Here is a 26,419-nt window from a genome sequence, read left to right on the forward strand (position 1 = left end):
CAAAAGCTCTAGAAACCTGCTCAATGGCTGTTATATTCTATTGGGAGTTGCTCTGCCTACGGATCTGAAATAAAAGGTTCCTAAGTTTAAAACCAGCTCTGTCCACATTCAGAGGTGCTATACACTGAGTTGCTGCTGCTGTGCCCCCAGGCAGCAAAATCCTGGGCTGAGCCTCCCTGTAGAAGCGACCAGGCAGCATTAGCGGCAAGTACAGCAAAGCAAAGAGACCCGGAAAGCCACATGGAAAGGGGGTCAGTTGTGGTGAGTGTTTTGGGGCCCTAGCATCTGAGCCCCCTTGGCCCAGTCTCCTCCCAGCTACTCATAGAAGCTGAAGGCCTGAAGGGCAGGACAAGTGGTTGGCCACAGCTGAGCGACTGGCCAATGTCTCGTGGCTTCTGCCTGTTGGATGCTGGCTATGACTGTTGCAAAGGGGCTGGGCCTTGCTCTCAGTTGGGCCTTGAATAAAAGGGGGGCTCCCTAATCCCTTCACACAGGTAAGCGGGTGGCGTTCCGTAGTGAAGATCGCTCTAGGGTTCAGCTGAGCCTGTAGAGCCCCCATTGCCTGTGGCAGTCTACCTCTACATGCACGCATCTGGAGGCGGCCAACAGGCTTTCAAAAGGCATTAACGTTGTTGTCTCTTCCCAGGCACATTCCATCACCAGCTCCCCGGATGGGCAGGACGGGCTTCGGGGGGCCCCAGAGGCCTTGCCTCCTCCTCTCCGTCTTCCTCGCCTGCTCGCTTTGGCACAGTAAGTCTCTGTGGAGGAAAGCTGCTTCCCTCTGCAGGAGGGCAGCTGGGCAGCCAGCCGGGCAGAGAGCGAGGCCAGGAGGGGCGGCGAGGATCTTCCTGCCAGGTTTCAGCTGCCTGGAAGATTTCCAAGGCTTGGACGGGTTGAAATGGGCTGAGGCTGCTTGGGTCAGGTTTCCAGGAGGCCTGCTTTTCTGGTATTGTTGGGGGGTGGTGTGGGAGTGAGTTAAGACTTTTTGCTGGGTCTGGGTTGCTCTGGGTTTTATGACTGCATGGTGGAAGCCACCTTTGGAGACTCGTTGCCCTAAAAAGTGGCTTTTGAAACTCTGCAATAAGCCAGAAACCCACCATCCGGCCCCATTTCTTCCCCTCTCCATAAGTGGGCTGCATTCCTCTCACCACCATCAGCATATGTCCAGCCATAGTCATTGGGTGTGCGGGGGGCAGGGCAATGACTTGGGATCTTAAGTTGCATTATCCATATTATCTACACGGACTGGCAGCACTTTAGCTGTGATTCCTGCACTGCAAAGGGGCTAGGTGACGTCACTAACCCTACAGTTCTGTGATTCTATGAATTTTCTTGAGTTCATGGGTGCTCCGTCTGTCTCCCCCCTGTATTCTTCAGGAGATCCTTCCTACTTCTCTTTAGAAGTGCAACAGTATAATTTTTCCGGTATATTGGGCAGATGTTGTTCTTTCCCCTCCCTCCTTAACAGACAAACTCATTGGGGGTGTCCAAGGAAGCTAGATGTTGGGAGACAAAAGCAAGGTCTTCCCCACACATTTAAAACATTATGGGACTCACTTCCACAAGTGATGGCATCTAACTTGGGCAACTTAGACAGGATGAGACAAATTCATGCAGAAAGAGGAGGAGGAGAGGGCTGTCAGTGGCTACTAGCCACAATGACTGTTTTCCCTCCAGTGTCAGAGGCAGTATATGCCTCTGAGTAATGCCACTTACTGGAAACGGCAGTGGGGGCAATTGCTCTTGCTGTGCCCAGGTCCTGTTTGTGAGCTTCTACCCTTTGGGGCATCTGGTTTTGGCCACTGTGGGGACAGGAGCCTGAGTGGTCCTTCCTCATGGCTGCTTCCATGTTGAGGGAGTCGACTTGGTCTGCCCTGAGATTTCAGGGGATGGAGGAAGAGAGAGAGAGAGATTTCCGAGAGTGTGGGGAAAAGGGTGGCATATATGCTGCCTGTTTCCTGGGCTGAGTGAATTGCCCTCTTGGGGAAAGTCCAGTGGGTGGCATGGGTATAGCAAAAGGGGGGCAGCTGCCCCCCTAAATCAAGTAAATCAATAAAAAGTAACCCAGGTTCTGCCCCCCCAACATAAAGCCTGGCCACTCCCATGGTAGGGAGCAGGGTTGCCAACTTGAATAAAATACGGCGGCGGGGAGCCCAAACCCCACATAATTGATCACATGATCCGGTGCACCCACACCATTTGAATGGCAATATCCATCAACTTGGAGGAGGGCAGTCCTCTCAAATATTTTATTAGTGAGACCAAAGCCCCCTCTGCCCCTTAGAGTTGGCTCCTATGGTAGGGAGCAAGAGCAAGGGAGGGGAGGGCTCAGGGAATTGAGGGGGAGAAGTTGGAGATCCACACTTAGGTGAGCATGAAGGGGAAAGGGTTTTATTTATTCCGTGCTGTGCTTCTTTCCCCTGCTTCAATAAAATTCCCAGGGCAGCGAGCTCCTAACCTTTCAACGTGTGACAACTCCAAATGGAAAGCCCCCTAAAATGGTTCCTTGTTACCAGAGCTTTCTTCAGTTCCATCTTGAAGGAGTCTACTTGGTCCACCCTGAGATTTCAGGGGATGCAGGAGAGAGAGATCAATATCCCAGAGTCAGTACAGGAGAGCGGCTGGGCAGTTGGGAAGGGCCTCTCACCTTTGGGAGACAGACACTGCCCCTTCCCTGGGGGGGGGGGAGGTGCTAGTCCTGTGGCTGTTTTATTTCCGGAGGGCTGAGTAAGCTGAGCTGGAGATGTCGTGGCACAATCTGGAGCACAGCTGTGTTGCATAGGAAGTGGCTCAAGGAAGCAGTCAAGGAAATGAACCGAGGGGCACCACTAGCTCAGATAAGCTGCGTCCTGCCTGCGCATTTCGCAAAGCAGGGGGAGTGAACCTGGACAGAGAAAAGTTTCCTTCTTTCTCTCATAATGCTAAAAGTCAAGGACATCTAGTGATGCTTAATGTTGGAAGACTTAGAACAGATAAAAGGAAGAACTTCATCCAGCACAGAGTTAAAATGTGGAACTTGCTCCCACAGGAGGCAATGATGGCCAACAAATTTGATGGCTTTAATCCAATTTCAAAGAGGGCAGCACTGTCAGTGGCTACCACCATGATGACCATACTCTGCCTCTAATCAAAACATGGAAACCCTTCCAAATCCCATTTGCAGGAAGTAGAGAGTCTCTTGTGTCTGAATACTGCTTGCAAGCTTCCCACTGGGGCATCTGAGAGAACAGGATGCTAGACTACATGAGCCCCTTTGGCCTGATCAAGTGACAGGGCTAGTTTCATGTTCTTAGGAGAGCTTTATAAACGTTGAGGGGAGCAACCCAATGCACCCGGAGGAGGAAAAACAAGCAACAGTCAACATAGAAATTTAAGGCTTGTCCTTGGAAGGTCTTTTTTTCTAAGGCAGAGGCAGAGTTAGCTTTCCAGACTCAGACAAAATGCATTCTCTACCCCAGGAGTATTTTTTTTTAACTACACACACACACACACACACACACACACACACAAGGTCCCCCTCGGCCAGACTCAGATCTAGGCTTTATTTCACCCTTGTCAAAGACACAGCTTGGCACACACAGGTTAAGAGCCTCAATGGCACCCATTTGGAGGCTTCACTCAGGGCAAAAAAACCTGGCTAGCCCCCCTGTAATTACGGCTCTGCCTGAAAAAACAGGAGTAGAGCAGAGATTCTATCCCTTTCTGCAGTGGAGTCTTGGAGGGCCAAAGTGTGGCTTTGCAGAGGCCCTTTCTGGCTAGGCATCCTCTGAATATGTAAGTTGCATTGAGTAAAACATTCCTACACTGCTTTTCTCTGAAAATCTGGAGATGACGCACAACAGCTGGTGTCAGTCTGGCACTCAAGCAAACTCTTCTGTTTCTTTCTAGCCATATCCTCAAAGGACATCCAGCCACGTTGCTTCACAGACTATGACTCCGAAGTGGGTTGTTCCTGGGAAGTGGACGCCTCTACCGACTGCTCCAATAAGTTCCTCCTGCGTGTTGCAGCGAATAATCGATTCAGTGGCCAAAAGTAGGTCATGCTATGAAATGTGAGAACTGCCACCCGATCTCCTCTTTCCTCTGTTGGGTGTTTTGGGGGCTGGTGGTACCCTCCTTACCCCTGTGAGTTTTCCAAACTCAGAATAAGAAACACAGGATCCAAAGGGTTTCTCATTCTACTTTTCACTGGACCACTTGTGGTTGGAGAACTTCCAAGGTGCACAGATTTATGTCGTCTGGCACGCTTGCAACTTTTCCTGGGGAATCCACAGCCTCGTGCAGCTGGAGGCATTGCAAAGCCCCTCTCTCACTTGGGCTGAGCTTTCCCAAATCGAGGCTGTGGCAGAAATAATCCGAGTGTTGTCTACTTTGAAAACATCTTTTAAGTCTTGCCATTGTTCCAGGAAATCATGGGAGTGTTCTCCTAAGAACAAGAGAGGCCTGGATGTGACCCCCAAGTGTAACTGCACCATTCAGTCTGAAATACGAGATAATTTCAAGTATCGTTTCTCGCTGGAGGCCAATGGGAAAGAGATCTGGAAGAAGAAGATTAACAACCTTCGTAAAATTGGTAAGGGATCCTTTGGTCTGCAAGATCCTTCTTGTGCATCCTTAGAGGCTGATCTGAAGAACAAGACAAGAGTAGCAGAATACAAGTGTGGTGGGCACAGATCATTTGTCTTCACGATTAGCACCAATCAATGCTGAGAGACCTTCCTTAGCCGCTCTGCAAAGTCACCACCTTAAACAGTGGCAGGTTTATTGTGGCAGAAACCTTTGCAATGGAGAGCCCCATCTTCAGGTGCCTGGAGGGGGATACTCCAGTTCTGGAGAGAACTTGGAGAGGTTGAGGTCTGTCCTCCAGGGTGAAAAGTCTGCCGCTTTGACCAGCCCTTCCTTACAAAGCAGAGGCCCATGTTGTCTTCCCTGAGAGGTGAGCAGGAGCCCCTTTTGCCTCCCCACATCCTTCTCTTTGTTGTCTTCTTCCCGATTGCAGTGAAACCCCGACAGCCTGTCAACCTGAAACTTGAGATGGGGGATGGTGGATACATCCTCACCTGGGAAGATGGCTATAATGATGGGAGCATTCTCCATAAAAATTCGGAAACAGACTATGAAGTTGCCTTTGGGCAAGACGGCATGCTGGAGGACAAGGTAGGCACACCTTCCCAGTATGCTCCTCTCTGTACAATCACCTGGAATAGTGCTGCAAATTTATTATTGTTAATCAGTTAATTACATTTATATCCCACCCTTTCTCCCAAAGGGAACCCAGGGTGGTAAGCTCATCCATGTTAAAACAATGGATGTTAAAACAAAAATTAAAAATACTAAAACAACCACATACACTGGGGGGGGGGGAAGAGACCTTCTGTGTCCTGAGCAGAGGTTGATGTTTCAGAATACCCCTCTCCCCACCCCCCTGCTCTGCCTCATGCTGGTTGACATGGCATCTCCCCTGCCCTTCCATGACACTTTCTTTGGGCAGCTCTGCATGAGAAAGTGCCTTCATTGTTCTCTCTGATGTCTATCAAGGACCATTCACAGAATCCATTTGTTCTAGTGAAATTCATTGCCCCCCCCCCACCACCACCATATGCACACAACAATACATATGTTCAGCTGCTCTTTGTGGCAAAATAGACAGGCAGATTGCCCTAGTTGCCTATGCAGACCAGTGTGCAGAGCTGCATTTGAGTTAAAGGACAGTATATGTGGTTTTCAGCCATCACTACAGGAGTAGCATTTATTAATTTCTAGGGTTTATCCTAAATCTATAACAATATATTTGGCAGATGATTTTATGCCCCTCACAAGTGGGGCACACATAAGAACAGTATGTTGGCTTTTATGACTTCTCAGAGTAGACTGGCTTGAGATCAGGGCCACCAGCCCCAAGCCATTGCTTTCCTTTGGATCACAGAACCTAGGGGAGGGGTGGCAGATGCAGCCTTCCAGGCCTCTTTCACCGCCCCATTACTGTTCCACACACTCCTAGTTCTTTGGCTAGGCTGAATTGCATCTTTTCTTCCTTGTCTGGATGGAGGAATGAGCCCAACCCTGGGTCCCTGGCTGTGGCTGTCCCCCCACCCCTCAGGTGAGAAATGGCCAGGCTCAGGAGGAAGGAGATTCTTCTGCCCTGGAGCCTTCTGTCATTTGGTCTCAAGCCCTTTGACTTCATCTACAAAGCTTTCATTCCCTTGTCCATTGCTACATAAGAGTCCAAAAGCAATTTTCTACCATATCCCAAAATTATCTCCTTCCATAGAAAGTTGAGAAAGAGAAGAATTCCACTCACCAGAAGAACCCCCTCCCAGTGTTTTCCTGTGGTGTGGGAAGGACCACATAATGTAAACCTGTTTGCTTCTCGTTTTTTTTCCCCCCTCCAAAGGCACGCAGACGCATGACGACGGACATGCAACTTAAAATTTCCATAGGGAGTCTCATGCCAGCAACAACCCATTTTGCTAAAGTGCGCCAGAAAAATTATTTCCTCGGGAACAACTGGAGTGATTGGAGCATCCCGATATATTGGCAAACAGATGGGTGGATCGGGTAGGGCACCTGTTTATTATTAGCAATGTGTTGGCATCCCTGTGTGTTCTGGACTCCACATTGTGGACTCTTTATTTCTAGATTTTGTAAACCTTCTGGATTTGTGAAATATTCCGACCCCACCCACAGGAATGCTTGTGCATCATCCGGCCCCTTTGAGTGAGCGACAGCATTTCTCTCACATTGCTGGGGTCTTGCATTTCCAGTCAGCTAGACATCAAATTAATATGCAGGCCTCTCACTTAATTCAGTGCAATTCTCTGCTGTAGACAATACCTCTTTCTGAAGTCACCCCAATGATTTTTATTGTTTCTCATTTAAATAAAGACAAGAACACACAACTACATTAACTTGTCCAGTAGTCCATTCTTATTAAATTCCATACGTAGTACATAGTGCACATGCAATAAGTTATATATTATCAATTCAAGTAGCCTCTCCACAGAGATTCCTGTATTGAAAGTGGAATAAAAGTATCTTCCGTCTCATTTATAAAGGAAAAGAAAGGAAGCCAACATCACCAAAAGTGTCCATCCTTGAAGTGCCTTTAATTACACTTTTGTTTCCAATATCGGGCTATTGTAAATTGGGCTGCTGATAACAGAAAACAATACTAGGGGAGCACCAAATTATTAACCCTTTTCTCCTTTCAGGCAGAAATGGGTGGAATCTATGAGCTTAGCATCCCCTTTTCAGGGGATGAAGCCTGCCAAATTTCACACACAGAGGTCCAAGGTAGTTGTGCTTGGCACCCTTAAAGTTGATTTGGAAGGAATAACTCATTGGGCCCCCTATGCCTCTACCCCTTCCAGGAACTGACTTGGCAGGCAGCACAAGCTTTGCAAGGCTCCCGCCTCATACCTGGACTGAACTATATTAAAGAGTACACTAACACAGGCCATTGCTGTCAACCTTCCTTTTTTTTGCGGGAAATTCCCTTATTCCAGCGCCGCTTCCCGCTATCCCTGATTGTTAGATATCCCGTATACTGTCCCCGGGACAGGTGAGGCTGCTGATCCCTTATTTTCAAATCTGAAAATTGACAGCTATGACACAGACTTTGTTGTGCATGTGTGTTTCTGTGCCACGTACCGTAGTCCCTCAAGAACACGCCTGAAGATGGACAGATACCAAACCACTGTTTCTCACAGATACATGCTGACCTCAATAACACTGAAATGAACTGCAACTCAGGCCAGAACGAGGGGTGTGGGGTGAAGGGGAGCAAGGTCATTCTGAGGAGATGGGGGTGCTGTGCATGCGAGAATCCTCTTTTACCTTCCCAGAAACCCTATGAAGTACGCTAGCTTGAGAAATGGCAAGTGGCCCAAGGTCCTTGGATGAGAGAGATGCAGAGGCCAGGGAAAGGACACCCCTATGCTCAGTTTTATGCACCACCCTTTGGACCCCCCGGGAAACTCACCAAACGAAACCTGCTGTCTCCTGGGCAAGTAAGCTGAGTGCTGAACAGGACACAGTACAGTCTGCATGGGGTCTATTCGTAAAAGCAAGACTAGGGCAGTGTTAGCAGGTTCCAGGAAGCCCCCTTTCTTCTGAGATTTTTGGAGTGATCTGTGTTTGTTTGAGCCCAGGCTGGTGGGAGGGGTTGAGTGGGGAGATGTATCCGAAGGTGAAGGAATTGATAGCAGCATTTATTTATCAGAAACTAGTCCTGATGGTTTTATTGTGTGGTCCTGTAATACCTGTCGCTTTCAGCATACTGCTTTAGAGATATGTTCACATAGTTATTTTTATATATACAGTGGTACCCCTGGTTAAGAACTTAATTCGTTCCGGAGGTCAGTTCTTAAGCTGAAACTGTTCTTAACCTGAAGCACCACTTTAGCTAATGGGGCCTCCCGCTGCCGCCGCACCACTGCCACACGATTTCTGTTCTCATCCTGAAGCAAAGTTCTTGACCCGAGATGCTATTTCTGGGTTAGCGGAGTCTGTAACCTGAAGCGTCTGTAACCTGAGGTACCACTATAGTCAGGGAAGGGTCATTGCAGCCCAGTGGTGTCTGCTTTGTATGTATGCAGAAGGTTCCAGGTTCAGTCCCCAGCATTTTATTAATACAAAAAAATGCATTTAATCTTTATTGATTTTTCAGTATACATCCCAATTATCACTCTCCATCAAAGATATAGTAAAGTAACAAGACTTCCCTCCACCTGAACGTGGGTCCTCTACAATTCTATATTAACTGCTTATTGAATAACATCTAATTTATATTTATCTAATATATCCATAAGTTATGTCACCTTGCAGGAGTCATTTCAGATTTCAGATGTTTACAACGATCTTTAAGGCCTCGTCTGTATTTGTCCCATTCTGTGTTAAATTTTTGGTGGCCATGATTCCTAACTTTCCCCATTAGACTTGCCATCTCAGCGTACTCAAATAAATTTTTCTGCCATTCCATTTTTGTCCCCAGCATCTCTAGGTAGGGCTGAGACACACCCTACCTGAAAGCCTTGGGGAGCGATTGCCAATCAGTGTAGACAATGGTCTGACTTAGTATAAGGTGGCGTGGCTGCCTATCTATAATTAGGCAATACAGAAAAGGTCTAAATAAGGAAGATCCACTCCAGCACACTGGCTAACTTGTCAATGAGTAACTGCATCCCAATGACAGTACTGTTCAGTGGGAAGAGGAGGTGCATGTGGAAACCTTGATGCAAGCACCAGTTAAGCCATTTCCTACCTTTCTACTTCCAAAAAACCCACCTCTTCCTTCTTAGCACCCCTCCTGGGCCCCATAGACTCCTGCTTCTCCCCCCCCCCCCTCCAATGATCTACCTGGTCAACTTTCACCTGCTCTTATAGGAAATGTAATAAGAGTAGATGAGCCCAGCTGCAGCTGAAACAGACCAAAAGGGTTGCAGCGCCACGACTCCAGTGCCCGGACTGACTTGCCTGCGCGCACACACCACGGTGCTGGCGTGGTCGTCCCGCGCCGCGAGCACTCTGCACATGCTCAGGAGACAACGATCGCAGTCTGTTGTAGCCGAGTTTGGTGCGAGGCCCGCCAGGGAGGGCTTCCAGGCTGGCTGGGAATTCCCCGCAAAGGCGGGAAGGGGCCGGGCTCGGCATGTAAATCCGCGCCCCAGGAGGAGGGCCGGGGCGTAACCCAGCGCTTCCCGGACAGCAGCCGTAGCAGCGGAGGGCGCGTGGCCCAGGTGGGCTGGAGCGGGGGAGTCGCGAAGGGCTCCCTGTCGTCGTCCGGGTCTCCGCCCCCCCCTCCCCGGGCCTTCTCCCCTCTGGGATTCCCTTTCGCGCACGAGCGCTGGCCGGAACCGCGGGACGAGGCGGGCGCTGGCCAAATTTGCTCAGAGAGCCGCCCCGGGACGCGCGGAGGGAGGCCCGCCCTTCCTCCCCACCCACCGAGTGGAGCAGCCCGTCGCCCAAGCAGGCAGCAGCGGGAGGGGCTCCGGCACTACGGGCAGCCAGGTCAAGCCAAGCGGGGGCGGGCGGGCGTCTCCTGAGCTCCGCTTCGCCTGGCTCCGCGCCTGGCGGCCGGGCTGGCACTGGCAGAAGGAGGGTAGCTGGCCGCTCGACGTTGTTGCCTCTTCCCGGCAGAGCCCGGCGCACTTCGTTCCCGACTCTCCGGATGGCCGACGGCGGGATGGGCTTCGGAGGCCCCCGGAGGAAGCCCGGCCTCCTCCTCCTCCTCTCCGTCTTCCTCGCTTGCTCGCTTTGGCACAGTAAGTCACCGCGGAGGATAGCCGCTTCCCTCGGCAGCAATAGGGAGAGTCCGGGCGCGGCCAGCCGAGCGGAGAGCGAGGCTCCCCCGGCCGGAGCAGTTGCGCACCCAGAGACTCCCCGAGGGGCGGCGGGGACCCGAGGTTCAGCCGCCTGGAAGCTTTTCAAGGCTTGGGCGGGTTGCTTGCTTGGGTCAGGTTTCCACGAAGCAGGCGTGCCAAGTTGAATACAATATTATGGGGGGGTAGGAGGGGTTTAAGCCTCGCCCCATAATCGATCCCATGATGCTGTGCACCCACACCATTTGAAAGGCAATGCCCATCAACTGGGGGAAGGAGAGATCCATCGGCCCCTAGGATTTGACTCCTGTGCCAGGAGCATTTCTGGCTCTAATTCCTGGTATTGTTGGTTGGTGAGGAGGTGTTTAAGAAGTTTTGCTGGGTCTGGGGTTGCCCTGGGTTTTACTACCATACCCTTAGGACAGTCGTTGCAGCTTTTGAATCTCTACAATAAGCCAGGCACCCACCACACGCACCCCATTTATCCTCCTGTTTCCATAAACAGGCTAGGTTCCTCCTGCCATCATCAGTAAGGGTCCAGCTGCAGGCGGGCGGGGGGGGGGGTTGTTGGTTGGCCCATATTTTCTACACCAGAGGTCAGCAAACTTTTTCAGCAGGGGGCCGGTCCACTGTCCCTCAGACCTTGTGGGGGGCCGGACTATATTTTGGGGAGGGGAAAACAAATTCCTATGGCCCACAAATAACCCAGAGATGCATTTTAAATAAAAGGACACATTCTACTCATGGGCCGGATTTAGAAGGCGATTGGGCCGGATCCGCCCCCCGGGCCTTAGTTTGCCTACCCATGATCTACACGGACTATAAGCCCTTGCTTTCCAAGGTTTCAGGCAAGGTTTCTCCAGCCCTTCCTGGAAATGCTGCCATTTGGGATTGAACCTTGACCTTCTGCATGCATATCAGGTGCTCTGTCCCTGAGCGAAGGCTTTCCCAGTGATGTGCAGGTGGAGGTGGAGCAGTCTGCCAGCCAGGCCATGGAGCCCAGTTGTTAGCTATGATTCCTGCACTGCAGGCAGGTGGGCTAGGTGGGGTCACTAGCAACCCTACAATTCTGTGGTTCTATTGTTTTTCTTGAGTCTGTGGGTTTCCCCTCTGTCTTCCCCCTGTTTGCATCAGGAGAGCCTTCCTACTTCTCTTTAGTAGTGCAACAGTTTAATTTTCACGGTTATTGGGCAGATGTTTTTCTCCCTCTCCCTCCTTAACAGGTGAACGTCCAAGGGTGTTGGAAGACAAAAATAAGGTCTTCCCCACACATTTAAAGCATTATGGGACTCACTTCCACAAGAGCCAGTGATGGCTTCTCACTTGGGCATCTTAGACAGGATGAGACAAATCCACAGTAGAGGTGGAGGAGAGGTCTTCCAATGGCTACTAGCCACAATGATGGTTTTCCCTCCAGTATCAGAGGCAGTAAATGCCTCTGAATAATGCCACTTACTGGAAACAGCAGTGGGGGGAGTTGCTCCTGTTTGTGAGCATCTTCCCTTTGGGGCACCTCGTTGGCCACTATGAGGACAGGAGGCAGAGTGGTCCTTCCTCATGGCTGCTTCCATGTTGAGGGAGTCGACTAGGTCTGCCCTGAGATTTCACGGGATGGGGAGTGAGAGAGAGAGTTTCCCGAGTCAGTGTAGGAATGTGGCTGTGTTGGCAAGAAGGGGCTCCCTCTCCCTTGGGGGACAGATGCCACCCATCTCCCCTCACCTCCTGGGGAGCATCTAGTCTGTTTCATTTCTTCGTGGCTTTTCTGCTGAAGATGAAAAGGGAAGTTTGCTCCCTCTGCTGTTTTTGAGGAACCGAAACTAGAGGCGAAGCTGCCTTGTGCGTGTTTGATAGGAAAATAAACATCTGGAGAGTTGCGCAAGCTGAGCTGGAGATGTCCTGGCTCCGCCTGGAGCAGGGAGGTCAATGGGGCCATGTTGCTGTAGGAACGCCAGGAGCAGGAGAAGTGGTGCAAGGAAGCAGACTGGCAAAGATGCCATCTCGCAAGCTGCAATCCTGCCTGAGCATTTTGCAGCAAGTTCCAGCAGTGGGAGTCACTTAGTCTGTTGCAGGAAGAAGAAGAAATAGTTTCTTGTTGGCCTAAGGCCCTAAGCTTTGGAATGATAGACCTTTCAGTCTTCAAGTTGCTACAGAACTCAGTGGGAATTGTTTCTGTGTAGACATGCCCAGGATTGCACTGTGAGAAGCAGAGGAGTGGCTTGGGTGGCGGAAAAGTAGAACAACCCTGCTAGAAATTTTAGACAGGTAAGCAGCAGCAGATAAGGAGACGAGATAGGGAAGTTTTATTTTTTCTCTCATAATGCTAAAAGTCAATGACACCTAGTGATGCTTAATGTTGGAAGATTCAGAACAGACACGGAAACGCTTCCAAAACTCAGTTACAGGAAACCACAGGAGTTGGGGAGTCTCTTGCGCTTGAATCCCACTTGCAGGCTTCCCACTGGGGTATCTGGTCATTCACTGGGAGAGCAGGATGCTGGACTAGATGGGCCCCTTTGGCCTGATCCTGCGGCAGGGCTACTTTCATGTTCTTAGGAGAGCATTATAAATGGTGAGGTGAGCAACCTAAAGTACTTGGAGGAGGAAAAAGAAGCAGCAGTCAGCTGAGGTCCAGCGCCGAGGGACTTCTGGCGGTTCCCTCACTGCAAGAAGCCAAGTTACAGGGAACCAGGCAGAGGGCCTTCTCGGTAGTGGCACCCGCCCTGTGGAACGCCCTTCCACCAGATGTCAAAGAGAAAAACAACTACCAAACTTTTAGAAGACATCTGAAGGCAGACCACTGTATTTTAATACTTTGTTGGAAGCCCCCCAGAGTGGCTGGGGAAACCCAGCCAGATGGGCGGGGTATAAATAATAAATTATTATTATGGAGAATTTAAGGCTTGGAAGGTCTTTTTCTAAGGCTTTTCCAGACTAACACACAGTGGCACCTTGGAGGGCTGGAGTGGGGCTTTGCGGAGGCTCCTTCTGGGTAGGCCTGTGTTGGACTCTTCCTCTGAATAAGTAAGTTTCGTTCAGGAAAACGCCTTCCTCTGAAAACTGCACAACAGCTGGTGTCAGTCTGGCACTCAAGCAAACTCTTCTGTTTCTTCCTAGCCGTGTCTTCAAAGGACATCCAGCCAAGTTGCCTCACAGACTATGAATCCGAAGTCGTGTGTCACTGGGAAGTGGATGCTTCCACCGACTGCCCCAAGGAGTTCCTCCTGCGTGTTGCAACAACTAGTACAGTTTATGGCCAAAGGTAGGTCATGCTGTGAAACATGTGAACTGCCCCCAGATCTCTTTCCTCTGTCAGGTGTTTTCAGGGCTGGTGGTGCCCTCCTGAAAGCTTGCCAGGGTAAGGTAATAATAATAGAAAAAGTGAGAGAAATTAAAAGAAGTGACATTAACGTTGTTGGGCCTCGCCCAGCATTACTTGTCCCACAGTGCTTCTCTTACAGAGAAGGAGGCCCTTAACATATGGCAGGTAAATATAAAGGCCTTGCCATCCTGGGGACTGTAGTCTGAGGGCCTGGACTGCCAGCCCTGGTGGCTACTGATATCAGGGCTGCAGAATGCATCTGTGGTGGCATCGCCTTCTCTGAGACACCCTGGGAGGAGTAGCCAGCCCAAACCTTTTCCCGAAAATGTATGTGGGTTCTTTACAAAATGTCTCTGGGAGCTGAGTTGCAGTCACTTTGAGTTTTCCAAACCGAGAATAAGAAATGCTGGATCCGAAAGGTTTCTCATTATACTTTTCATTGGATCATTTGTTGTTTGAGAGCTTTCAAGGTGCACAGATTTATCCCCTCTTACACACTTGCAACTTTTCCTGGGGGTCTGGAGAATCCACAGCCTGGTGCAGCTGGAAGCATTGCAAAGCCCCTCTCTCACTTGGGCTGAGCTTTCCCAAATTGAGGCTGTGGTAGAAATGATCTGAGCATCGTCTACTTTGAAAACATCTTTTAACTCTTGCCATTGTTCCAGGAAATCGTGGGAATGTTCTCCTAAGAACAAGAGAGGCCTGGGTGTGACCCCCGAGTGTACTTGCACCATTCGGTCTGAAGTACTGCATAACTACAAGTATCATTTCTCACTGGAGGCCAACGAGAAGGAGATTTGGAAGATGATGAGTGTGGACCCTGATGACATTGGTAAGGGATCCTTTGGTCTGGCAGACCCTCCTTGCGCATTCCTAGGGGCTGCTCTGAAGAACAAGACAAGAGGAGCAGCATACGAGCAGGGTGGGAAGGGAGGGTTTGTCTTCATGATTAGCACCAATCAATGCTCAGAGACCTTCCTTAGCCCCCCTGCATCCATCTTAGTTCGTTAGGCAAAGCAACCACCTTGAATGGTGGCAGGTTTATTCTTCAGGTGCCTGGAAGGGGATACTCCAGTTTGTTTTTTTTTTTTTATAAAATTTTTATTGGTTTTACAACGTTTTAAAAAGACAAACAAACAATAAAAATGACAAACAAACACGCATAGTTTCGTACATATTTTCTTATAAACCTCTTTTCTTGGACTTCCCCATACCCCCCCTCTCTGCATCCCAATGTCCATACTTCAACTAGCAACTCCCAATTATTGCTTTCAAGTCTCTGTCAACTTAGTCCTTTTCTATCTTCTAACCATATATCCCTGTACCCCCTTGTTTCTGAAAACCACGACATTTTTAACATTCATTAAGTTTATAATAGTCCTTCAAATAACTTTTAAATTTTCTCCAGTCTTCTTCCGCCGTCTCTTTTCGTTGGTCACGGATTCTGCCTGTCATCTCGGCCAATGTCATATAGTCCATCACTTTCATCTGCCATTCTTCCAGAGTGGGTAAATCTTGTGTCTTCCAATACTTTGCGATGAGTATTCTTGCCGCTGTTGTAGCATACATAAAAAAAGTTCTATCCTTCTTTGTCACCAATTGGCCGACAATGCCCAGAAGAAAGGCCTCTGGCTTTTTGGGAAAGGTACATTTAAGTACCTTTTTCATTTCATTATAGATCATTTCCCAGAAGGCCTTAATCTTCGGGCAAGTCCACCAAAGGTGATAAAAGGTACCTTCAGTCTCTTTACACTTCCAACATTTATTATCAGGCAAATGATAGATTTTTGCCAGCTTGACTGGGGTCATGTACCACCTGTATACCATTTTCATAATGTTTTCCTTTAAGGCATTACATGCCGTAAACTTAATACCGGTGTTCCATAACCATTCCCAGTCAGCTGACATGATGTTATGTCCAACATCCTGAGCCCACTTAATCATAGCAGATTTTACTGTTTCATCCTGTGTGTTCCATTTCAACAGCAAGTTATACATTCTAGATAAAATCTTAGTATTGGGTTCTAACAGTTCAGTTTCTAATTTTGATTTTTCCACCTGGAAACCAATTTTCCTGTCCTGTTTAAAAAATTCCATTATTTGACGATATTGAAACCAGTTTCCAACTTTATGCTTCAATTTCTCCTGACTTTGTAGTCTGAACTTGTCTCCATCCTGTTCTAAGATTTCCCAATACTTCGGCCATCCGGCCTCCGTATTGAGTCTCTTCACTGCTTTGGCCTCCACTGGTGACACCCATCTAGGGGTTTTATTTTCCAATAGATCTTTGTATCTTATCCAAACATTAATCAATGCTTTCCTAACAATGTGATTTTTAAAAGCGCTGTTTACTTTATCATACCAAAGATATGCATGCCAACCAAAAGCATTGTTAAAACCTTCCAGATCCAAGATATCAGTGTTCTCGAGGAGCATCCATTCTTTCAGCCAGCAGAAAGCTGCTGCCTCATAGTACAATTTTAAGTCCGGCAGGGCAAAACCCCCTCTTTCTTTGGCATCTGTTAATATTTTGAATTTAATTCTGGGCTTTTTGCCCTGCCAGACAAATTTCGAAATATCTTTCTGCCACCTCTTGAAACATTCCATCTTGTCGAGAATCTGCAAGGTCTGAAACAGAAAAAGCATTCTAGGCAATACATTCATTTTAATCACAGCGATTCGGCCTAGCATTGACAGTTTCAAATTTGACCATATTTCTAGATCTTTTTTAATTTCTGACCAACATTTTTCATAATTATCCTTATACAAATTCAAATTTTTAGATGTTAAATAAACCCCTAGGTATTTCACCTTCTTTACCACAGTCAAACCTGTTTCCTCTTGAAATTTCTCCTTTTCCATATCTGTTAAGTTTTTCCCTAAAACTTTAGTTTTTTGCTTGTTCAACTTAAATCCAGCTACCTGGCCAAACTGTTGTATTATTTCTAAAACCTTTTTTGTACTAGTGTTTGGCTCTTGCAAAGTCAATACCAGGTCATCTGCGAACGCTCTTAACTTGTAATGTTTAGCTCCGACCTGCACACCTTTAACCTGCTGGTCATTTCTTATCATGTTCAGCAACACCTCCAGAACTGAAATAAAAAGTAATGGGGAAATCGGGCACCCCTGTCGTGTTCCTTTTTCTATCTTAAGTTCCTCCGTCATAACATTATTTACAATCAGTTTAGCTTTTTGTTCAGAATATATTGCAGCCATACCATTCTCAAAACCCTGGCCTACCCCCATCCCATGAAGATTCTTTCTCATAAAACTCCAAGAAATGTTGTCAAAGGCCTTCTCCGCATCCACAAAAATCAGTACTGCTTTAGTGTTTATATTCACCTCTAGCTTTTCCAGAATGTCTATTACATTCCTTACATTGTCTGCCAGGTGTCTTTTGGGGAGAAAACCTGCTTGGTCCTTATGAATCTTCTCCATCAATACTCTTTTAAATCTTTTTGCCAAAATGTCTGCAAAAATTTTGTAATCCACATTGAGGAGTGATATTGGGCGGTAGTTCTTAAGTTGGGTCTTTTCAGTCTCTGACTTTGGTATGAGTGAAATATATGCCTCTTGCCACGATTCAGGGGCCCTTTTTCCCTCAAGGATCTCGTTGCACACTTCTCTTAGTGGTTGAGTTAGCCATTCCTTCAACGATTTGTAGTATCTGGAAGTCAATCCATCTGGTCCCGGAGATTTGCCCAATTGCATGTTCTGAATAGCAGCCTCTATCTCTTGTTCTGAGATTCTCTGGTTCAAGTCCATCTTACTTTGATGAGAGATGTTTTGTAATCCATATTTTCCCAGGAATTTGTCTATATCTTCTTCATTTTGGGGGCCTTGAGTGTAAAGCTTTTTGAAATAACTTACGAAGCAGTTTCTAATTTCATTAGGTTTAGATATATTCTTTCCATCCACCTCCAGGCTTGTAACTGTATTTAGTTTCTGCCTTTTCTTCAATTGCCATGCCAAGAGTTTGCCACATTTATTTGCTGATTCAAAAGTCTTTTGCTTCATTTGCTTTATCTTCCATTCAATCTCTTGGTTCATCAATTCCATATATTGTGTTTGATATAACTTGATCTCTCTTAAGATGTCCTGAGATTTTGGTTTTGTTCTTAATTTTCTCTCTCCTTCCTTTATCATTTCCAATAGCTTCTCTTTTTTCTCGTTTTGTTTTTTCCTCTTTATTGAATTTTGTTGAATCAAGAATCCTCTCATGACCGCTTTACTTGCATCCCAGATCACTCTTTTCTCCACGTCGGTCCTCATATTTATTTCAAAATAATCTTTTAAAGTCTTTTGGGCCTTCATAAGAATCTCCTTGTCCCGAAAGAGGGTGTCATTCATTCTCCATCTGAATTGACCAGTTGTTGTAAGTTTCATCTCCATCTTCACGGCGTTATGGTCGGAGCAAGTTTTTGGGCAGATTTCCACTTTCTTAATCTTTGGAGCCATTCCACTAGTAACCCAAATTTGGTCAATTCTGGTCCAGGTCATCATTGCTTGGGAGAAGAAGGTTCCCTCTCTCTCCAGAGGGTTCCTTGTTCTCCATATGTCTATCAAGTCCATATTTTCTGTCATTTCAAAAAAAGTCTTAGGGAGTCTCCCTTCTTTACTAACTGTTAGTCTTTGTGCCTTGTCCATGTTGGTGGAGACCACACCATTCATGTCTCCCATGATTATCATATTGTAATCCAAATAGTCAGAAAGAGTTTCATGAAGTCTCTTAAAGAAGTCAGATTTGCCTTCATTTGGCGCATAAATTCCAACCACTAAAAATTTTTCTCCTTGAATTTGTATTTCCACTGCCAGATATCTCCCTTGTTCATCCTTAAATATCATTTTTGGAGCCCATTTTTCCTTAACATATATTACAACTCCTCTCTTCTTGACTTTGTCTGATGAGATAAATTCTTGTCCTAGCCTTTTATTTATAAGTAGTCTCCTGTGGGCTCTGGTTATGTGAGTTTCTTGTAGACATATCAAGTCCAATTGTTCTCTATTCAGTATGTGAAATACTTGTCTTCTCCTCAAAGGCACATTAAGTCCATTACAATTCCAACTAAGGAATTGCAGAGCCATCTTGTTATTTTTCTAAGGCTCCTCCAACAGCTCCAAGTTGTTGCTCTTCTTCTGATGGTGGTGGTTTTTGTCCAGTCGAGAGATTCAGGATCTCCAGTGCTCTCCTCTGTTCTCCAAGTACGTCCACAATCCCCTTCTGTAGCTCCTCCTGATATCTTGCCAAAAATTTTTCTTTATCTTGAATTGTCTTTATTTTTACCTTCTTTAACTTGTAGTCAAATGACAGTCCTTGTGGGAACTCCCACCTGAAACGGATGGAATTTTTCTTTAGCAGAAGAGCTAAGTCCTTGTAGAAGTTTCTTAAATCCAAAATATGTTTTGGGATGTCTTTGAAGAACTGTGCAGTTGAATTTCCAATTTGCAAGGCCTTTTCAAAGTGTAGTCTTAATATTTTGTCTCTTTCCTCCTTGGATCTGAATGTGATCAAACAGTCTCTCGGGGTCTTTCTGTCTTGCTTTTTTCCCAATCTAAAAGCAGTCGTAATTTTGAATTCGTCTTCCTCAAGGTCCCAGCAGTCCACAAACTCCCGTGTCAGATATTCCACAAGGTTGTCTCTTTCGTTCTCCGGGATCAGTCTTAATTTTAAGTTTCTCTCTTTCCTCTGTAAGTCCCACAAGGCCAAAGTTGAGTCATGCTCATAGACCTTCTTGGCAATCGGCTCTAATTTCTCCTGTGTCTCTCCCGCCGTAGCCTTGGCATCTTCCGCAATTTGACGCGTAGTGGCATTTTCCTCCACCAGTTTATTTATAGATTCTGTATTCTGGTTTAATCTTACTGAAATTTCTGCTAATTTTAGTGTGTTCTCTGAGGTCTGTTTTGTTAAAGACTCCAAAGTTTGGTTGATCTTAAGCAGCGCATCTGTCACAGCTTCCATAGAGACGGCTGTCCCTTTATCTTGTCCTGTTGTTCCTGCTGCTCCAGTTGTTGGGCCTGAAATTGATCCTCTTTTCTTTGCCTGTTGTTGCTGCAGCTGTTGTTGTTGCTGATGGTGCTTGGTCTTAGCTCTTGTGACTATCTCTTCTTGTGAGCCACTCATGTCAAGGTCACTTCCCACGGGAATTTTCTCCCTTGGAAAGTTCCACTGTCAAGCTGTGGCAAACTTTACTTTATCCTCTAGAGGGAGCAAATCAAAATGGCCATAGGACAATGTTCCAAGTACAGAAAACAGGGGAGATTGTCCAGAATGCAAAACAAGAGCTTAACACAGTCCAAATCAATATTGCTAGAAAGCTTGTAGCTTTAAGCTGCCACAGTTATCCAGTTTGTATTATTTCTTCTTATACTACAGAGTAGCCAGACACTGTGGGAACTTTGTATCAAGATATCACTTTGCAGGGAAAAGTCAGTTCAGTGTGCTAAAAAGAAAAGGCAGACCGTTTCATGCTTTCAGATGGGTGAGACGGCAGAGATTTTTAACTTCCAATAGATCATGCAATTATTAATCCAATTCACCTCCCCTCTGCCCTGCTAGCTGGAGGGGAGATCAAAGGTCCAAATGTCCGGTTTAGCTGATTAAAGAGCTGGTTTAAACGGATGCAAGTTTAGAGCTCCGTTGCTCCAGTTTGGAAGAGGTTGATGGAGAGAGAAAAAATGGCTGCCTAGAAGAGCAAAAGCTACTCCCGGGAATTGGTTGAAGAGCTTAGGAGATGCCTCAGAATTCAAGAAAGCAGGGCAATATGTGGCAACTGTGGAAAACCCCAATGGACTGAGGGGTTTGCCTCTGTATGCATGTTGGGGGTCACCTGGAATGGACACAGCCTGCTACTCGCCCACACCTGCCGGCCGCCTGTTTCTCTATAGCCACATCAAAGCCACAGGGTGCTTTCCTACACAGCAACATAAGAACAAAACATCGAGCATTCGAAATTTGCCAGGCACCAGGTGCATTTTGCCTTGGCTCTTCTCTGTTTTACACACTGACAGCACACCCTTTAGAACTGTATCTGTGATATTTTATCTGCACGATCAGAACAAATTTTGGGGACCAAGCTGCTTGGCCCCAAAATGCCAACTAGACATTCTGTTTTGTTTTTTTTAAAAAATATTTATTAAGAATTTCCAAAAAAAAAATGCAAAAAAACATAAAAAGGAAACACAATAAAAAATTAACAAACATACATTACAATACATCTAAGATAACATTTTGTTTTCGTGACTGTAACCCTGGTTTAAGGAGCCTTTTGGTACCTAGCTTATATATCTGAGTTTCTAACACGGAAAACATCCTGTTAATGTGTGACACAGCATTGCCATGAAATGGTATGGTGCGAAGCAGCAGTGAGAAGGAATTAAGAGAAGGAGGTGGCCGTGTGTCTCTGTCCTTCCAGGGAGAAGGACCTGCTGCTTTGACCTTCCCCTCCTTCCAAACCAGAGGCCCACATTGGCTGCTCTGTGTGGGGAGCAGGCGCACTCCCCAACCTCTTTTGCCTCCCCACATCTTTCTCTTTGTCGATTTCTTCCCAAATGCAGTAAAACCCCGACCGCTTGTCAACCTGACTGTTAACAGGGAGAATGACTCGTACATCTTCACCTGGGCAGATGACTATGAAGAAGGGAACGTTCTTCACGAAAATCCGAAAACAGAATATGAAGTTGCCTATTGGCCTATAAACCAGATGGACAAGGTAGGCACACCTTCTCAGCATGCTCCTCCCTGTACAATCACCTGGAATAGTGCTGCAAATTTATTGTTGTTAATTAATTACATTTATATCCAACCCTTCCCCCTAAGGGGAACCCAAGGTAGCAGGCTCATCCATGTTTAAAAATGCCATTAAGTCTAAAATTAAAAATGCTAAAACAATCACATACACTGCGGGGGGGGGGGGGGCGGACCTTCTATGTCCTGAGCAGAGGTTGAGGTGTTGGGGCCCCTGAAAGCCTCAGAATGCCCCTGCCCCCCCCCCCCCGCTCTGCCTCATGCCAGTTGACATGGCATCTTCCTTCCTGCCCTTCCTTAACACTTTCCTTGGGCAGCTCTGTAGATCAGCGAACTGCAGGCCCAAAAGCCTTTAGATGTATTTGGCAAATGATTATATGCCCCTCACCAGGGGGGCACACAAGAGCAGTGGGCTGGCTTGAGATCAGGGCCACCAGCCCCCAAGAACCTAAGGGAAGGGAGGCAGATGCGGCCCTCCAGGCCTCTTTCACCTGGCCCCGGGGGCTCTGTCCAGGCCAGGCCTCCCCCACCTCAGTCCTGTTCCACACACTCCTAGTGCTTTGGCTGGGCTAAATTGCATCTCTTGCTTGCTTGCCTGGATGGAGGAATGAGCCCAGCCCTGGGTTCCTGGCTGGGGCTGCCCCCCCCCCCCCGCCACTCAGGTGGGAAATGGCCAGACTCAGCAGGGAGGGAAGGAGATCCTTCCACCCTGGAGCCTTCTGTCATTTGGTCTCAAGCCCCTTGACTTCATCTACAAAGCTTCCATTGCAGCTTGTCTTGAGACAGTTCTCTGAAATTAATTGCCTTGTCCATTGTCACATAAGAGTCCAAAAGCTTTCCTACCACATCCCAAAATGATCTTCCTCCATAGAAAGCTGGGAACGAGAAGAATTCCACTCACCAGAAGAACCCCCGGTCCCAGTGTTTCACATAATGTAAACCTGTTTGCTTCTGTTTCCCCCCTCCCAAAGTTACACAATCACACTACGCACAGCTTTCATTATAAAATCTTCGACGATAACCTCATGCCAGGAACCACCTATGTTGCAAAAGTGCGGCAGAGAATTGAATTGTTTGGGGGCAACTGGAGTGACTGGAGTGCTGAGTACACATGGAAAAACGGTAAGTGCTTAGGGCAGGGGCTGCGCAAGGCACCTGTTTATTATTAACAATCTGTTGGCATCTCAGTTGGCATCCCTGCGTGTTCTGGGCTCCACCTTGTGGGCTCTCTCTTTTCTGGATTCTGTAAACCTTCTGGATTTGTGAAATACTCCCACCCCACCCGCAGGAACGTTTGTGCGCCATCCAGCCCCTTTGAGTGAGCGACAGCATTTCTCCCACATTGCTGAGGTCTTGCCTTTCCAGTCAAGCTGGACATCGAATTAAACTGCAGGCCTCTCACTTATTTCATCACAATTTTCTTCTGTAGACAGTACCTCTTTCTGAAGACTAAGGCACACGATACTAGTCATTTGGAAGACTTGTTTTAGTAGAAGAAGGTGGCACAATGTTCTGCATGAAAATGCACTAAGCGATCAGTGGCACAACACAGGCGGAGAGGCAGGGGGCAGTCGCAGTTTGCCTGCCTAGAGACAAATAACTGGAAAGACCTTCTAGATTCCACAGTGACTTTGATTGCTTGTCCTGGGTAGGCTTGCTAAAAGCAGCTCTGCTGCAGACCCCTGGGTGAAGTTAGCAAGTTCAGTGTGGTGCCACAGTACATCAGGCCCCGCTACCACCGGTGCTCCCTCTTCCTGCATCAAGCTCATTATCTGCTGGTTTTTCTCTGCATATAACTTCACGGTATACTGCCTGTAGCTGTATTTGTGCTTCCTCCACCTCCTCTGCTCTCCTCTCTTTTCTTCTCCTTGCCTGTTGTCTTTTCCTTGGTCAAAGGTGAGATGATAGACTACCTGGGACAGAGACCTACCTTCTTGCTTCTCTTGCTCTGTGTGAGGTGATGGTGCTACATGAATAATAAGCAGTACAAATCTTGTCTGCCCCTTACCTTGGTGGTGCTGGGTGACCCAAGGACCTCTTTCCCCAGCCCAAGGTAAGTCTGGCTGAAGGGAAACCAGTTTGAAACTGCAGGAGGGGGTTAAAGGTTAGATTAGCATGTGCAGGAGAAACCAGACACATGAGGCATTAAATGTGCCTGTCAGTACCCATCCCCACATCCCAATTTGGGAAACTCCTTTGCCAAAAGAAGGACTTGGAAGGCTTCAATTCCCCTAACATATAGAGAGACAAGCTAAAACCAACAAATGAACCTCACCACATCCCTACAAGGCAATAGGCAAATAAAAACCCTAATACTGCAAATCACCTGAAATTCTTTCCAGCTGTGTGAGTTGGGCTCCTTTGTCAACTGAGGCTTCTGGGCGTTGAGCCTGATCTTGTGCCCCCTTTCCAGGTGGGTGGGTGGGTGCCTGTCTGCCAGCCAGCCAACCAGCCTGCCTCCCACAGGTATCAGGGTGAATTGTACACCCAGATAACCAAAATGCTTCTTGCCTTCCAGACACTGAGCCAAAGTCTGCTTCTGTCCTCTGGATTTTCATCCCCTTGCTGTGTGTGTTCATCATGGCCCTGGCAACCTTCAGCTTCTTCTGCGCCACCAGGTAGGTCTTGGGTGCCTTGCAAGGTGTCGTCTCCAGGGCTGCCCTTTGCCCACAGCAAAACAAATTAAAAAATGGTCACTTCTGCTTGAAGGTTGCAGGCCTTGGTGGCAGAGGCATTTCCCTGCAACCCTGACAGGAAAGGAGGAGGAAAGTGGCCCCTGTCCCTTCTGAGTCTTCTCCTCATCCTCCTTCCAGCCAAACAGTCTTCCTCAGCTCTCTCACGTGGTGTTTTTAGCCATGCATTTGGCTGCTAGTCACCTCGGGAGGAGGAAGATTGGTTCCTGATGTTCGGAGGGGAGGCAGCCCTTGCAGAGCCCTGTCTCTCCCTTTCTGAGGGCCGGGAAGGACTGACGGGTGGCACTTTCTTGCTTTGCAGGGTGAAGAAGGGATGGTGGGACCAGATTCCGAGCCCTGCCAAGAGCAAAGTGGCTGCTGGCGTGACAGCAGCGGTGGTGCCATTCGGAAACATGGGCCTTGAGCACCCTGTGCATATTCACAGCTGCGTTGCATCTGCCAAGCCAGAAACTCAGAAAGAGGAAGACTGCCAGGTCCCTCATGAAGACACCGTGGCCAAGCTCTTCAGGGACCTTCTGAGTGGGGACCTGAGCAGTGGGGTCACCGGTATCCTGGATGAGCACCCACTGCTCGAGGACCAAGCTCTGGGGCACATGCAGAGTGCTTTTTCCTTTTCTCAAGATGCACCGCTGGACAAGCACCGTGGTGTTTTGGAGACCTCTTCCAAACCTGTCTATCACAACACCAGCACAGTGGCTTCATCCCAGCCAGGCAGTGCTGCCCTGGAACTGCCCCTCAGCCACAGCCTCTTCTCCCCAGAGGCACAACCCGTCACCATGGACAGACTCTGTCTGCAAGGGGGTGGTGGCGGCACAGCCGCCCCCCAGCCCTCTGGCTACAAGTGTTTCAGCAGCCTGGTGGCGGAGCCCATGGCCGGCTTCAGCCAGGTCTGTGAGGAGGAGCAGGAGGAGTTTTCTCCTTTCAGGGACCAAATCCAGCCATTCAGCCATGACTCAGGGCCTTGCCTTGCACCTGTGACTGGCAGCCTGCACCCTGTTTTCCAGGTTGTCTTCCCAGAAGCCCAAGACTCGCTTTGCTTTTCCTCCTGTATGGCAGCTGCAGAGCAAGCGGCAAGGCCAGGCAGCCCCTCCCAGCATGCCCCAGGGAAGTCTGGCCCCTGCCCAGCAGCCTCCCTCCTGGCTGGTTACCGCTCCTTCAGCTCAGCTCTCCAGGAAGGCACAACCCCCCAGGGCAAGAGTGGCAGCGCTGGTTGCGGCCTAGATGGGCAGTCCCCTTACAAGCCCTTGCTCAGCATTGTCCAGGACAGCCCCGCAGCAGCCACTGGGGTGAGCAGGGTCCTCTTTCTCCCTGGCTGGGGGGCTCAGGAAGTAAGAGACCTGGCCTGGGCAAGTGCACCCTGCAGGGCGGACCTTGACATGCAACAGGTGGCTTCCGATGGATGCTTTAGGGATGATGTGGGCAGGGACAAAGGCCTTTCATACCCCTGAGACCCCTTGTACCTCCTTAATTCCACCTGAACCAGGCAGTGACCTCCTCCAGGTGGAATTCTCCCTAAATCCAGAGATCCGCTATGCTGTAAATAGGAAAGCAGCACCAACTGCATATAGGGTTTGGGGGTTCAGGGAGGAGGCGCTATGGGACTGCAGTCGGAGGAGGGTGTATGGGAGAGGGAATTAAAGGAGAGACAAAAGGTGTTCACCATCCCCTTTAAGCCCAGGTTGGGAAGGGCTCTTATTACCAACAGAGTACTAAGCCAAAGGCCAGCAAGGAGAGGCACCTTCCTGCTTGTAGGCCTGCATCTGTGTGGAAACTCTGAGGACAAGTTGCTGGACTCAAGGGGCTGCGTTTGGCACTTCTGACATGAATGGGACCTTCAGGGAGATGGGTTCTTTCTTGACCCAGATTGGGCTGGGGGCTGGAGCACCAGCTGTTCTTGGGCTCAAGTTACTGGACAGTCACCTGCCTGTCAAGTGTTTCGGTTCTGCCTGCTGACAGGCTCTGAATCCAGCAAGTGGCCAGCTTTTGCTCAGGCACTGCCTTGGTTTTTGCAGAGAACAGTCTGCCTGCCTTTCTTTTGTTGCTGCTTCTATACATGTAAGGTGGTCTTGCTTCATATATCCATAGCAAGCAACAAGGTCTCTGCATGGTGGTGTGACTTCCTGTGCCCTCTGCCAGAGATCAGATGAGAGGAGGGGAAGCAGGCTGAATAAAGGGACGCTCTGGGACTGCTTTTGGTGATGGGGATGCCAGGAAGTATCGCCAAGTGACTGAGACAACACCATTCTAGCATTAAAGATTTTTATCCATATGATCCAGCTTTATTGCACTTATTCCACTCAAGGTGTGATATAGGCAGGATGGCATTTCCAAAAGGAGGAAAAGA

The 26,419-nt window shown here is 48.1% G+C and overlaps 1 protein-coding gene across 2 annotated transcripts; it reads left to right on the plus strand.

Moving 5' to 3' along the window:
- Nucleotides 1-225: 225 nt before the first annotated feature.
- On the plus strand, nt 226-26,347 carry IL4R (interleukin 4 receptor). 2 transcript variants are annotated; one of them, XM_083474048.1, is made up of 8 exons: nt 226-251; nt 647-750; nt 13,434-13,578; nt 14,304-14,470; nt 21,193-21,347; nt 22,354-22,504; nt 23,901-24,000; nt 24,377-26,347. In XM_083474048.1, the coding sequence occupies exons 1-8, from the start codon at nt 241-243 to the stop codon at nt 25,521-25,523; spliced, it is 1,980 nt and encodes a 659-aa protein (XP_083330174.1). In that variant the 5' UTR covers nt 226-240; the 3' UTR covers nt 25,524-26,347. The 2 variants fall into 2 exon arrangements, with proteins under 2 accessions (XP_083330174.1, XP_083330175.1); XM_083474049.1 differs by lacking the exons at nt 226-251; nt 647-750 and adding an exon at nt 9,408-10,262.
- Nucleotides 26,348-26,419: the final 72 nt, after the last annotated feature.

This window comes from Podarcis liolepis (assembly GCF_965112155.1).
Source record: "Podarcis liolepis genome assembly, chromosome: 14".
NCBI classification, from domain to species: Eukaryota; Metazoa; Chordata; class Lepidosauria; order Squamata; family Lacertidae; genus Podarcis; species Podarcis liolepis.